This window comes from Sciurus vulgaris, assembly GCF_902686455.1.
Source record: "Sciurus vulgaris genome assembly, chromosome: X".
NCBI lineage: Eukaryota > Metazoa > Chordata > Mammalia > Rodentia > Sciuridae > Sciurus > Sciurus vulgaris.
The window spans coordinates 73,266,211-73,281,834 of NC_136471.1; the positions used below are offsets into that span (position 1 = coordinate 73,266,211).

The 15,624-nt window shown below is 31.6% G+C and overlaps 1 protein-coding gene across 2 annotated transcripts in view; it reads left to right on the forward strand.

Annotated features, from left to right (window-relative positions):
* Positions 1-15,624, forward strand: part of LOC306650753 (fibronectin type III domain containing protein 3C1-like) — a 36,377-nt gene that overhangs the window by 5,266 nt on the left and 15,487 nt on the right. For both annotated transcript variants that reach the window (XM_079123014.1, XM_079123013.1), the window contains exons 2-9: positions 7,225-7,336; positions 7,990-8,112; positions 8,553-8,628; positions 10,014-10,090; positions 11,897-12,176; positions 12,801-13,868; positions 14,866-14,918; positions 15,283-15,425. In XM_079123014.1, the coding sequence (XP_078979140.1) occupies positions 7,259-7,336; positions 7,990-8,112; positions 8,553-8,628; positions 10,014-10,090; positions 11,897-12,176; positions 12,801-13,868; positions 14,866-14,918; positions 15,283-15,425 (1,898 nt within the window). In that variant the 5' untranslated portion in view covers positions 7,225-7,258. The remainder of the gene's footprint in view (positions 1-7,224; positions 7,337-7,989; positions 8,113-8,552; positions 8,629-10,013; positions 10,091-11,896; positions 12,177-12,800; positions 13,869-14,865; positions 14,919-15,282; positions 15,426-15,624) is intronic.

Below are 15,624 nucleotides of genomic sequence, written 5' to 3' on the forward strand. Positions count from 1 at the left end.
TTTTATCAACCTATGCATGCCATGACTAGATTAAGAGGATGGTACAACAAATTAATTTCTATGTGACTTTTTTTTTCAAAGAAACAGTTTTCTTCCTTCAAATTCTAGAAAACTTTATTGATCAGCACATAATCATTCAAATATTATAAACTTGTACATCTAAAGCTAAGTAGTTTTGAAATTTTGGGGGTTACAATAGATGATATATATGTGCAGTTATGTAATATATGTACACCTGGCCTGTCTGACTTGGTAATATCCCATTGATCTTCCACATTCTCCCAGGGCTGCTATAAATTCCAATGGGGACTGTGATTATTTGCATAATAATGACTTCATGCCTTTAGAGGTCCCTATTTGAAGGGGAGCTACACTATTAAAGCAAGAAGATAGTTATTAATAGTCTCTAATTTTATGAAAGGAAATTTTAAAACTAAGAGCTGCAGTATTTGCTATATATCACATCACATCACATCACAGAGAGTGGAAATGAGAATTCTCACTTGCATTCCTTGGCTTCCATATGTAAAAGAATTTTGTTTAATATTTCTATATATTATCATTTATTTTATAATGCATAATCTAGATATTTATACATATTTTCTATTAGAAATTATATTTTATCATATAGACACTACATATGTATATATATATGTATATATATAAACCTAATTGAATATAAGTGGCCTTTGAGGTTTGCTAATATAAATACATATTTCACAGCTCATTTCAAGTCCCATTCATCTATAATTTCAAGCATCATTCATCTCTCCATTTCCAATTATTATTCCAATTATTATTGACTAATAATATATTTTATGTTTTATTATACTGAGTTCAGCATTTTATTTTATATTGGTTACCCCCCACTCAGCTAACAGGTGTATGCTAAAAACATGTAACTTATAAATCTGAACACTCTTGTGCCTTTTGCCAAAGAAATAAAGCTATAAAATGGTAACTAACATTACCAGAAAGTTTCTTCAACACACGATGCAGCTGAAATGCTAGAAGTTCAATGAGAGTATGAACATAATATTCTTACAGGGTTAGTAATCAAAAACAGAAACTACAAGCATATTAAAATCTTGTTGCAAACTGAATGCTGGTACTTGAGGGGAAAACTTGTTAAAAGATAATGAAAGTAGTAACTAAAGACATGGGAATTCTTAAGAAACTTCTAGGCAAGCAGGTAGATGGCATTTATCAGTCATATACCATTTCACTTCTTTTTTTTAATAATTGGGTAGATAACATCCTTTTTTAAAAAATTTTTAGTTGTAGATGGACGCAATACCTTTCCATTTTTTATTTATTTATTTTTGTGTGGTGCTGAGGATTGAACCTAGTGCCTCTCACATGCTAGGCAAGCACTGTACCACTGAGCCACAACCGCAACCCTACAATTTCACTTCTAAATGTAACACTTTGTTTTAGATTTATTAACTGTACTACTCTTTATTAATAGAGGACAAAAAGGTTGTTTCCCTCCTGAGACTCACAGATTAGAGTGGAATTTTCAGTGGGAATTATGCAAGAGTTAGAAGACCAAAGAATTAAGATGGCATTGAGAAAAATCTTGTCTGTGGTAGAATTAACTAAGTAATAAAAATAAATATAGAGATTATAGGCTACAGCATGAATTAGATTAGGGGATGAATTGGAAAGAAAATGACCTTAAATCAATTGTTTTGGCCAACAGTTGATAACATCACAGGTTGGAGGGATATGGGCAGAGTAGAAGTCAGAAGTCAGTAAATGCCTCCACTGTATTGTCTTGTTTTATATCTAAATTCCCTTCCTCAGAAGAAAAACTCACCTTTGAAACTTCTAAGCTGGTAGATGGATGGCCAAGGAAGGTACTGTGCATTGCCCATATCCCACAAATACCAAGTGCAAACCAATCACATATTAGATGCTCAATACGTAATAACAACTTAATAAAATGCCAACTTCATAGACCATTTTAAGGATTAAGTGAGTTCATGGATGTGCATGTTATCTACTGTTATTGCTGTTACTACTATTTTATTGTTTTTTATTAAACCTCTTGCAATACTCAGAGAAGTCATTTATGAAAAATATAAGCACACATTTCTGTGATTTAAAAAGATGATGTACATCAGGGTGAATATAATTAATAACAATGCATTATATAATCTCAGAATAGTTAGAACAGAAGTATATGAATATATTCACCATGAAGAAAGTTTAAGGTAATGGAGATGGTGATCGGAGCTGATCACTACCCAGTGTATTCATGTATTGCAATATCCAATTGTACCTCAAAAATATGTACCTTATAAATATGTTCACATATTCAATCAAAAACTACATTTTTTAAAAAAGGTGATGACATGTGACTGGACAACCTAATTAAAATTTGCCTTATATTGGATGTATAATCTAGTCTTAGCTTCATGTGTTCGATCCTCAGCAACACATAAAAATAAATAAATAAAACAAAGGTATTATGTCCATCTACAACTAAAAAATATTTTTTAAAAATTAAACTGGTCTTTTGAAATAGGGGCTGGTTTTGAGCTGAAAGGAACCTGGAGATAAGCTCTGTTTCATCTGTTGTTGACCAATTTGTGCACTCTTATTTAAATGAAAAGCCCAAGTCTTGATAACTGTGTCATATCCAAGGTTACATCCCACAGAGCCCATTTCAATGATCCTGATCCAATCATTCTATTCATGATAAGCTTTATTGGAGATGTACTTTCAATAGATAATAGAAGACATCTATATTTTTTGTTTAAATAAAATAGGTATCTCTGATATTAGCCACCCATAAATTTTTAAATGCTTAAGAAATACCCTGGATAATTTCTATAAGCTTAATTTCATCTCTAACGTTCATTTTAACTTTGAAGTATACAAATATGTTCATCTTAGACATTCATGAAAGGTCAGTGATCTTTAAGATAATCATTCCTTTAGATATTGAACTGTATTATTTAATATATATACTTTCCTTGAAATTGAGTATTTGATTCTCAACACCATAAATAGGAATATTTTCAAATGATTGTCTCCTAGAGTATGACATGTTCAGATAAAATGTTCATCATTTATTCAGAATTTCTTAAATGCCTACTATATACACAGCAATGTGAAATACAAAGCTTGCCTAGTAAGGGGCAAATCAATAATTTGACCTCATGTCTTTTGACTATCAGACTTACTGCTATGAAACAATGCAATTTTCCCTTCTCTGAGATAAAACTAAAATGTTAAAATCATATGGTTTCTTTCACTAAGATTTGTGTGCCTTAGCAATGTCTTACATAATTCATGTCAATTTCATTAGAATACAGCGTTTGCTTTATATCAAGCTATAAGTTATATTTTAAACTGTGATTCTGTGGCAAGAGTATATTCTAGAAATTTTTTTAAAAACAATTTATTTTAGTTTTAGCAACAATTATGTGTAACTTTTGAATTGGATTTTTAAAGACTGTTGTAAGGAACTTCATTGGAAATGTTACATTTGAGAAACCAAGTAGGAAACCTGAGAGCTGTGGCCCCAAACTATGCATTCTGAATTGAAATACACAAATTATGAAATTTCAAGGAATTTCTGAACCTAAAATTTATTTCTGAGCCAGAAATTTAGTTCTGCTTCTTAATCAAATTAAATATTTGTTTCCTTTTTTTAAAAAAAGTGAAAAATAGTGTCCAAAGTTCACATGTTCCTATCAAAATGTTTTACACGTGGCATAGTATAAAATGTACTTAAATTGGATTCTGAAGTACTGTTTTTACTGAATCACATACAAAAAAATTATATACCAAAGTAATCCATTTTGAAATCTTATACTACTTCTGTCATTGAATAAATTTAGAATATTCATATCTGACCCAAAATTAGATTAAATAAACTATAAAAATTCACAAAACAAGGTGTTCCCTTGTAGACCTTCCCTTTTGATGCATTTAATGTTAGTGTTAAATGTGTATAGTCACATGGTTTAGCTTGGACATCATGCAGTAAGGCACATAAATCCTTTAGTAGTAGGGTATCAGAATTTTTAACTGTAGCAATATTTGCATTTATAGAATTGTGAGAGTGCTTAAATTTAGAATCGGCTTGAAATTAATATATAAAAAGCACTAAACCTAAAAAATCTATTTTAACATTTTTGTCACCAATTTATAAGGCTTTTTTCTGCTTCTAAGGAAACCAAGTTTATTATCTTTCTGTTCTATAATTCCTTGTTTCCTCCAGTTAATAATATTTGTTTATATACAGAAAGTTTTTAAGATGAATTTTTGGAGATTTGTTCTTCATTTGTAGAAATGCCAGTCAACATTTTTCACTTTTTCTCATGAGGCATTTTCTTTCTTTAAAGCTGTTTCATGTTAAAGCATTACATTTATAGATCAACTACAGTGCAAAGTAGCAGAATAATGGTAAATTTGTGAGGAGAATAGAACAGCAAAAATGGGAGCTTCTATAGGATTTTTTTCAGGAGATTTCAAGAGCCTGGAAAGCAAAATTATGAAAGCTGTATTGAAAAAGGTACTTCACCTCATAGAGGAGTTAATTGACCTACCTAATGAGATGGAAAATAGATTATGTTGGAAGAGAGGTATTTAATGAAGCAACCCTAGAAATTCTCTGCACTGAAAAAAAAAGTCCTTGGCAACCAAGCCTTTGTCAAACTGTCCTTCATTATGTAGTTATTCATCTTACTTTTATATAATGGATGAAAGCTGTATTTAAAGCAGATGTTAAATTAGGTTCTAGACAAGAAAATTATATGTCTTATTACCTTTATTCCACCTTTGCCTATAATAATGCTGATAAAACTATAAAAGTTAAGTTCTATAGCTTTTGCACTTTGATTATGCAGGATTTTTATTGGATAAACTAAAAAGGAAAAGTGTATCTTCATTAAAAGTAATTGTAAGGCTATTCTTACTCTTAAATTTTTGTGATTCTTATATAGCTAATTAGTCATAGTATCTTTCAAATATTGAAGATCTACTTAAACATGAATTTAAAGGCTAAGTGTAAAATGAGAGAAGTAATGACCAAAACAAGGAGAAAAAAAATCAAGAACTTTTCCAACTTCACGAAGAAAATGTGATTCCTTATATAATGGAGATAATTTAATGTATAAAACTCAAATACTAAAAGAATAATAAATGGGAGATTTAATCCTATATAATGTTACCCACATAAAGGATAAGACAATTTTAATCATTTATATTTTAAGAACTCTAATGCCAGTTAATTTTTAGTTTCAGAACAAGTAAAATCCCCTTCTCATTTTCTACCTCAAGCTGTTCACTATGAATCTGTTTGCATATAGATGGCACCCAAGATTGAATCAATGATTAAATTAATTCTAGGCATAAGTTGATACTTAGCCAAAGAAAAGATAAAGAAGTAAAGCAGTAAAATCTATTAATTTAACACAATATGTGCACAGATTATTGGAAATTCCAATGAAAATTAACATGTTAAGAAATGGGAAAGGAGATATCAGATAGATAATAGAGTTTGTCTGCCAGTCTCCATTTTTAAACACCATTATAGGTTATGTTTAAAATTTTGACCAATCCAGCCATTAGAATGAAAGAGAAAGCAATGACTTTTGCCCTGAATGAAAACCAATGCTGTGGTGATAAAAGAGATTTAAATTAATATAAGGTGCTTGGCACTGTTGAGTAGATATATTAACACATTAAGTTGGTAGCTATTTCCTATATCTCTGACATATGAGAACATTCATATTTTCCTGCTAGATACACTCCATATTTATCTTTGTTTCATTTTGTTTTAATTTTTAAATTTTATTTGTTCTTTTTAGTTACACATTACAGCAGAATGTACTTTGGCAAATTATACATATGTAGAGTATAACTTATTCTATTTAGGATCCCACTCTTGTGTATATTTTTAATTTATAAAAACCAGAAATTTGCTGGGCACGGTGAAGCACACCTATAATCCCAGAAGCTCAGGAAACTGAGGCAGAAGGATCATGAGTTCAAAGCCAGCCTCAGCAACCTTAGTGAGGCCCTAAGCAACTTGGCAAGACTATGTCTCAAAATAAAATATAAAAGGGGCTGGGGATGTGGCTCAGTGGTTAATTGCCTGTAGGTTTAATCCCCAGTACCCAAAAATAAATAAATAAATAAATAAATAAATAAATAAATAAATAAATAAATAAATAAATAAATAAATAAAACAAAAATTTATTTATCACAGTTCTAAAGGCTGGGAAGTCCATTATCAAGGTACCAGCATCTTTTGAAGGCCTTCTTTCTTTGTCATAACATGGCAGAGGGCATCACATGGAGAGAGAGCACACGTGTGAGAAGGTGGGATCAAGAGCACTTTGTATTTCTTTCTGACATTAAAACAGTTTCATTTTTTAAAACAAGACTTTCATTTATGAAAATCTGTATTTTCAAATAAAAATATAGTCTGCTAAAACTACATTTTCAAAAACTTGGTAAGGAAGTGATGTAGGTAGTGATTAGAATTATGACATAGTGATTGTTCTATTACCAAGGAGTTGTGGAACCACAACAGTACACTTCATTTGGAGGACCTGCCTAGCTCCAGAGAGGTTCCCTCTTGAGTAGCCTCTTTCTCCACCTTTGGAATAATCAGATTTTTCTTTCTGAATTTTGTTCAAGCATTTATGGTACCAAGGACTGGAAAGTTACACCATATTTTGTCACTTGGTGCCATCTACACATGAACCTAGAAAGTATTTTAGGTTTAAGAATTTGGATCATGCTTAAGACGTTTGCTTTTAGTTTCTGAGTTAAGGTAAATTTCTATGTTCCTATCATTTTTAAAGGAATCTAATTAACTCTTACAGCTACTTATGTGGTATGAAATCTTATTTGGTAATTAATATCACAGATTGGAAATCAGTCGTTTGAACTCAACCTGTGTGGATCAAATAAACAATGACTAGTTTAAAACCACTCTTCATGCTGTGAAATGGAAGTGTCTTTATCTTCATGTGAATGAAGACCAAACAATCAAACAAAAATTCTTGATTGCAAGTTTTATAATCTGTCACTCATGAAGATCAATGATTATTTTAAAATGTTGCCATAAAACAATTTTTCTTAAGTAAACATTTTTAGAGTAAAAAATTAAGATGGATTGTCTCAGTATTGTGTCAGGTTTTTTCATTTAAAGCCATGACTCTGACTTCATGTGACTAATCTAATATTTCATTTTTTTAGAATCATCACTCATTTTGAAAGTCATTCTAAAGTGATGGAACATCGGCTTGCACCTACTTTTACTGAAATACCTCTGATAGCTCCACTTATCAATGGCGAGCCCATGTATCAGGTAAAGATAGTTTTGCTTTTTTATTTTTTCATTTTAACTGATTAAAATGTTCTCAAATCTAGCATTAGTTTTTATTTAGAAAAAGTGTTCCATATTTTATGATTGACCACTTATTTTGGAAGATTTTAATTTTTCATCAACATAGGTTTATCTTTCTTATAAGCCTTTTTAAAATCACTTAAGGCATTTAACAGTAGCCTAACCCGCACGTAACTTCCTTTTGGGTTGATTTAGCTGCTTTTTCAGACTCCTTTAATCAGCACAAAAGTCCTGATGCTGTGTTTTAAAGTCTATACTACCTATATCTCTTGTGATTTAAAAAATATGGCTCTAATGTAGACTAACATCCCTTCATATTCATTCACAGCTGAGTTCAACTTCCTAGTAATTTAAAAGTATTGTGTTTGAGCAGCAATGACTTCCATGTATATGAGCAGTTTCCAGAAAGAAAGAGAGAGTATAGTTCAGATTTAGCATTTGCTCCTTCTTTATTCAAGAGAAGTCTGAGCTCAATATGTTATGTGCAAAGATCACTAACTTTTCTTCTCTGGAATTAAAAAAAAGAGCAAAGTTGTACTTCTAGCTTATAATTTTGTTTGAAATAAAAGTGATTGAGATAAAATTTCATTGAAATTAAAATCATTTTTTACTAGATGGAGAGTAATCATATAGACCCCACTGTTGCAATACAGTATTCTACCAATTATTCACAAATGATGATTCATCCCAAGAGATATGCGAGATGGCCTTCTTGTCCTCAGTACTGGATACAACAAGTATGTCTGAATTTCACCTTCAGATAAGAAGTTTTATTTTGTGCATTTCATTTTGGGGAGAAGGGCAAGGGAGAAGTCAATCTTTGTACATCAGTTTACCTGTTTTCTGTGATCTTACTAAGTTTTACTTGGGTGCAGGAGGACCTTTCTTACTAAGGGTATTAAAATTCCCTCCTAAGTGTCCATTGATTCAATGTGCTCTTCTCCTTGAGTTATTTTGTTTTGTTGTTTGTGTGTGTTTGTGGTGCTGGGGATTGAACCCAGGGCTTTGTACCTTGAATAGGCAACTGTTCTACCACAAAGCCACATTCACAGCCCTCCTTGAGCATTTTGAGCCATATATAATTAGTGAGTCTGAATATTATTTTAAAAGGTAATAATAAATTTTAATAGATTTACTAACTTAAAAAGTATGTCATTAAAGAATAATTTATTTCTAGATTATATTGGTGCAAGTTAACCCTGGAGAGACCCTTACCATCAAGTCTGATGATGGGACCATTCAGAATATTCAAGGTCAGTTAAAAGCATAGTTAGATGTGTGTAATATCAAATAGATTAAATTTAAATATTAGTGTGAAATTACTAATAACTCACTAACAGCTTTTGTGGTTGGAGCTAGAGCAAATACTGATAAATTAATATAATACTCCTAGGAGCTTAGCATCAACAGAACGGTTAGGTTCATCTTGCAAATCTTAGTAGTAGCCTTCAAAAGTAAGGTTCTATAAAAATAAGAGAGATCCATTCAAAAATTCCATTTGAAGAAGTCCAGATTTTGGAGATTTGATAGCCATTTACAGTTTTAGACTATTACATAGGAATGCTAAAGGTCTTCAGACAGCTCATTCATTCATACATATAAGTATTTCTTTAGTGCCTAGTATGGAGCAGCACTGTATTAGATATTTAGGGTAGGATAATGTACAGAAGGGAAAGGATAGATATAATAATAATTTATATATATTTTATATGTATACAAATTTTATTGTATATAATATATATTTTCATTGTTTTTATATAAAGAACTGATGGCTTTATTATTACCTATTTCAAATTGAGATGATTATTTCTGTTTTAGGCCAATTATTGTATCCTAAAGTGATTTTTGAGATATGTCTCAAGAATTTCTACAAATATTATCTTCTAGCAATGGATTGCATATGGCCACTATATAAACTTTATCATAAAATTCATTTATTATTATCATAAAATTCATTTATTATTTTCCCCATTACTAAAAAGTTACCATTTTATAACTTTAAAGCCACATATATATTTAGAACTCAGAACTAATTATAATTTCAGATTAAAAAAAGAATATTAACATTTAAAAACATTTTGTGCTATATTTTGAGTTACTATACAATCATATATTTCAAACAGTAGAATACCTAGTATAAAAGTAGAGCACTACATGAGTGGTAGTGGGTCCTCCTTTATAAGATACTGTTTCCTAAAAGTTATTTCACTTTAATATTATTGGTGGGAAGCCTTAAAATGAAAATTGATTTAAGTTTATTAGCTATCACTATAAGAAATATATTTTATGGTAGAGAGAGTTAAAACTTAATTAAGCAATATGTAACCATCACAGGTGAGAAAGAACTACTAGAAGGCTAATAGTTCATTTTCAGTAGCAGTAAAAATTGCCAACATTTTTATAGTATAAATTTTACCCAATACCCATTATGGGTCTCAGTTATTTTCTGTTATTTGTGGTACAAACCAATAGATATTGCAAAGTCCAGAGTCCACTTTGTGAGTAAACAGCCCTCACTTTCAAAATGACTAGCTTCTATTGAAGCTTAGTGCTGATTTTGATTATGCAAAGTTAACTGGCTCCTGTAATAGACTGTGTTTAACTTTATTACAGTATTTATTGGTAATAATTTTCTTAGGGCCTGCTGATGTACCTCTGATGTCACCAAGTGGAACTTTACCACCAATATATCTTCCTCCTGGTTACATGTCTCAGGTATGATAGTGTGATTTTTATTGGGTACTCTAAATTATTATTTATCATTTTTCATTATGTCACTATATAAGAGCCTATAGCCATAGGTGGCTGTTTGATAAAAGAACTTCTGGAATAGTATTTATGTATTCACTTTGCTATTACCATCATTACCAAAAAGCAATTGATTTTAACTAAACCTTAAAATTCAGTTGTTTAAAAGTGACTGGTTTTTTAAATCAAACCTCCCTTTGTAAATGATGCCTAACTTACCTAATGAATTTGGATCTCCTAATCCTCCATTGTTTTGTGGTTGTTTCTAAGTTAATCCATTTTACCTACCTGTTAAATTGCAACAGTAATGGCTACTGATAGTGTGTGTCCTTTAGTCCTTAAAATTACTTACTATGTTCAGTTCTGTAGTATTTCATTCTCAGACTACGACAGGCACTTTTTAAAAATTCCTCAAATTTATCAGGCACCTAAAATTGGCAGGGAGGTATGGCTCCTATAGAGATTAATAAGATGTTTCATAGCCTTGGAAATTTAATAATTCAAAATATGTCTGTTTATGATTCTTCATAGTTTTTGTCTTAGTGATATATCTATTTCTATTACACAACTGAAGAGATGAAGAATACACAAAATAAGTCAATATAATTAGTTTAATTCTAAATAGAATTATCTATTGAGCAATATCTTGTGAAAATACAAGTGCATATCCTTCACTCAGTAATTTCACTGTAAGGAATTTATCTTCAGATATATTTTTACAAATTTGGAAAAGTAAATGTACAAGATTATCCCTTACAATACTGTTTGTAATCACAAAGGGCTGGAAACAATACACATGCCTGTTAATGACCAACCCTGAAGCTGTGCAAAAAATAATGGAAAACTATACACTGGTATATAAAACCCTCCAAGATATATTGCTGAGCACAAAAAGGAAAGTACAGAGTAGTTTAAATAGTGTTCACTTTTATGTAGTAAAAAAGAAGGAAAATATGAATTTGCATTCTTATTTGCTTATATAAGTATAAAGAAATTCTGGAAGAAGTCATAAGAATCCAAGAGCAATTGTCTATTGGAATGAATTGAATATCTAAATATTAAGAGAAACTTAATTTTATAATTTCTTTCACCTTATGGTTTTGAAGTATGTCAATATCTATGGTCAAAAGTCACCTTTTTTAAGAAGGGGACTGAGGGGTAGGGAAGAGAGGTGGGAAAAGGAAGGAAGAGGGAATGAATTTGACCAAATTATGCTATGTGCATTCATAAATATATCACAGTGAATCTTTTATGTATAATTATAATATACCAATTATGAATAAGTACATATAAGGAAGACCAGTACAATAGAGGATAGGGATCAGGGGAAAGGAGGAGAGAAAGAAAAGGGAAGTATTGAGGACTGAAATGGATCAAATTTTATTATATGCATTTATGAATATATCATAGTGAATCCCACTATTATATATAACTATAATGCTCTAATAAAAACACTACCTGTTTAAAAGCTATATATACAGGAAAAAGGAAGAATTAACCTTGCTTCCTGCTTTACATTATAGTTTCACTTGATTATTAGTTTTTTGTTTTGTTTTGGTTTGGTTTTTTTTTACAGTGCTGGGGATTGAACCCAGGGCCTTGTGCTTGCGAGGCAAGCACTCTACCAACTGAGCGATATTCCCAGCCCGATTATTAGTTTTTGATGTGTTTGATTTCTGAATTAAAATCTTAGAATATAAATCAAAATTTAGTAGGGAAAAATCTGATGTTTATGGCTTCTAATATGTATTTTGACTTTCACTTCCACTGTAGGTGGTAGAAGATAATGGAATTCGCAAAATTATCATTGTGCCTCAGACAATTGAGTATCGCATGCCCATGCCTGCTCCTGTACAAGTATCGCACTTCATAACACCACCCTCTCTTATATATCCACAAGCCCCTCAACTGATGTTTCCCCCACTTCATGGGGAATTTCCACTAACTTATATCCAAGAACCTGTGCCTCAGCAGCTACCACCACTACCACCACCACTGCCACCACCGCCACCACTGCCACCACCACCAACATTTATTTACCAGGAGCATCACGGTAGTATATGATTTTCTTAAACAAGAACTATTTTGAGTTTGTTAAAATTAACGAATATGGACAATTATTAAAATGAAGAAAGTTGAACATTCTGTGAATGATTGCATTTCATGCATGTATATTAGAATTGATGTCATAGGGAAAATGTTTATAGTTCCTAAGGTTTATTTGTCTCTTAGATAAAATGTTCATTAAACAGAATTTTCTGTAAATAGTTGTCATACTTTGATATAGCATGTGATTTAAGACAAACTTTTACTGACTGGGTCTATAACATTATTTTATGATTGGAAAAATCATTAAAAATTTTTTGATTACTAATGCCACATGGATATAAAAGACAATGGAAAGTCAACATTACAATCATCTTAGGACCTTAAAATTTGAAAGTGGAGTTATTACCTAAGAAAACACTGTATTTGCTCATGTTTCTTTCTGTGCAAGTCAATATATTATAAATATAACGATACCTACACACATATACCTAATACCTGTTAAGGCAAAGGGAAAAAAAATTTCAAGTAATGCATGGTTTATCAATGCTCTTTTGTTGGTTAGGTAAGAAAAGAACTTGAAGTATATAATTATTATGATCATTAAACATCATCCCATTGTCTCTTTTAGAAACCTATTCTCATGGAAGAGCAAATTATAACCAATTTGATGAAAGGGCTGCTAAAATGGGAGAATATATGAAGAAAAAAATGAGAGAACGCCAAGTTGGTGGATACAAGAATAGCTATATGGTTAACAACACCTCTTTGATTGTAAACAAAACTAATGATTTTTCTAGTATCTCTGGTACTCCAGGTAGTTACTCTGTGAACTGTGCTCCAACCACCTACACTGCTGACAATACATCCAACATTTATACTGTGGACAATGCTCCAAGCACCTATGCTGTTGACAATACTTTGAGCACCTGTACTGTGGACAATGTCCCGTGCACCTACACTGTTGAAAATACTTTGAGCACCTACACTGTGAACAATACTTTGAGCACTTACACTGTGGACAATGCTCCAAGTACCTATACTGTGAACGATGCTCTAAACATTTATGCTGCTGACAATACTCCCAGTACCAACACTGTTGACAATCCTCCAAGCATTCCCAATACTGACAAAACTCCCAATAATTCTTCAGCTGACCATGTCCTTACCACTTCCACCTCAGACAGTACTCTTTGCCCTGACACCACTGATAGTGTTACAGCCCCTTCGGGCACTAATTATGCTCCCACAACGACCACTTCTGACAGAACTCCCAGTCCATCAACTATTGACAGTACACCAAATTCTCCTATTTCTGAGGATGATCCCAACACTTCTGTCCTTGAAAGTGTTCCCAGCATTTCTGTCATTGAAAATGCTTCCAGTACTTCTGCCATTGATAATGCTCCCAGCACATCTGCCATTGATAATGCTCCCAGCACATCTGCCATTGATAATGCTCCCAGCACATCTGCCATTGATAATGCTCCCAGCACATCTGCCATTGATAATGCTCCCATTACTTCTACCATTGATAATACTCTCAGTTCTTCCAATACTACCACAATACCCAGCACTGCTAGGGCTCTGGTTGAGAGTAATCACGGAAAGAAACGGAATGCTATGGGAGGCAGAGACAACAAACATAAATCAGGTGGAAAAGAAAACAAGAGCCAATCATCAAATGCAACTGTAAAAGGTAAAACCAGAAGTTTAGTTGACAATGAATGAACATTCCAGTTTAGGACTCTTAGCACATTTTAAATATTTAGGTGCCATTTTCTGCTTCCATCCACTTTTTCTTCTTTGTATGCCCCTACCTTTAAATTGTTTTTCTAATTTATTTTAAATTTATTAATATTATTTTTGACAATTCATAATTGTATATTTTGTGGGATTCACTGTGATGTTTTGACACATTTACTGTGTAGAATGATTAAATGAAGCTAATGAACATATCAATCACCTCACCTATGTTTTTGATGGTGAGACATTTGAAATTTATTCGTTATTTTGAAATATTCAATACAGTATTATTGACTATACTCACCTTGCTGTGCAATAGTTCTCAAAACCTGTTCCTCCTATCTGAAATTTCATACCCTTTGATTAACAACTCCCCATTTTCTCCCTTCCTACCCCATCCCCCAGACCCTGTTAGCCACCATTCTTTTCTCTACTTTCTATGAGTTCAACTTTATAAGATTTCACATGTATGTAAGATGGTGCAGTATTTGTCTTTCTGTGCTTGGTTTATTTCACTTAGCTTAATGTCCTACTGGTTCATACATGTACAAATGACAGGATCCCCTCCCTCCATTTTAAAGCTGAATAGTATACAAAACCATATGAAAAACTGCTTTTTCAAATCAAGAAGAAAAAACTGTCCTTATACAACATATGTATACCACATAATTTTTTCTAGTTGCCTGCCAGTAAAATATAAAATTGCCCTACAATTCTGACCAGTTCACATGATTTGAAATTGAGGACTTTTGTTCATCTTTTGTTAGAATTTGTTTAGTATTTTATACTTGGTACTGCTCTCTTCTTTTAAATCTTTTAATGTAAATTGCTACTACGTGTTTAGTTGTTCTTTTGGTGATATGTTTGTAGTGGGATAATGGACATCTAACCCCTTTTTCTTATTTTTGCCAATGTAATGTTTGTCTTGATGTGCTTTTTTTTACTTTTAGAATACAAAACAGAACACAGAAAATCATACTATTTCATCACTGAGAAACCCCTTGTAAGTAACTAAAGTGAATATTTAAGCATTCCTTTTCATACTTTGATGGCTGAAAATTTGCAAATTCACTGTGTATTTTTTTCTTGTTTTTTTCCACATTTTTATTGGTACATTAATGTCTTGCATAGTTTTAATTTAAAGTTTTTACATGGTTAATATTTCATAATCTTCTTTAGTAACCTAATAAGTGAAGATCTAATGTAGCATTGTTAAGGATAGGATTAATGGCTCATTGTTTATTCACAGTATTTAAGTACCCAACATGAGAACAATACAGTTAACATCAAGTAAGATTTAAGGAGACTATATTGTAAATTCCAGATTATAATTTTTAAGTATGCTATTTGAATTTTTGCTATTTTAGGTTTCTGATATTCAAACAAGATCTGCTGTTATTTCATGGAATCTATATGGTTCTGAGACATGTGATCATACTAAATCTCCTATAACATTTGAACTGGCAATATCTAATAGTGGTAAAAATGGAAAATACAAAAACGTTTATATGTAAGTCTTTTTAATCAGTTTTCATTTCTTATACTTCAATTAAAATATTCTATCTAAACATACAGACCACAATTTATATCTAGGCTGAATTCTAAAGGGTTTTCTGCAATTTTTCTATGCTTTGAAAGCATGTTTCTACAGAAATCATTTTCTACATAGTGGTAGGTTACCAGATCAGATTTGTCCATGAAATTCATTG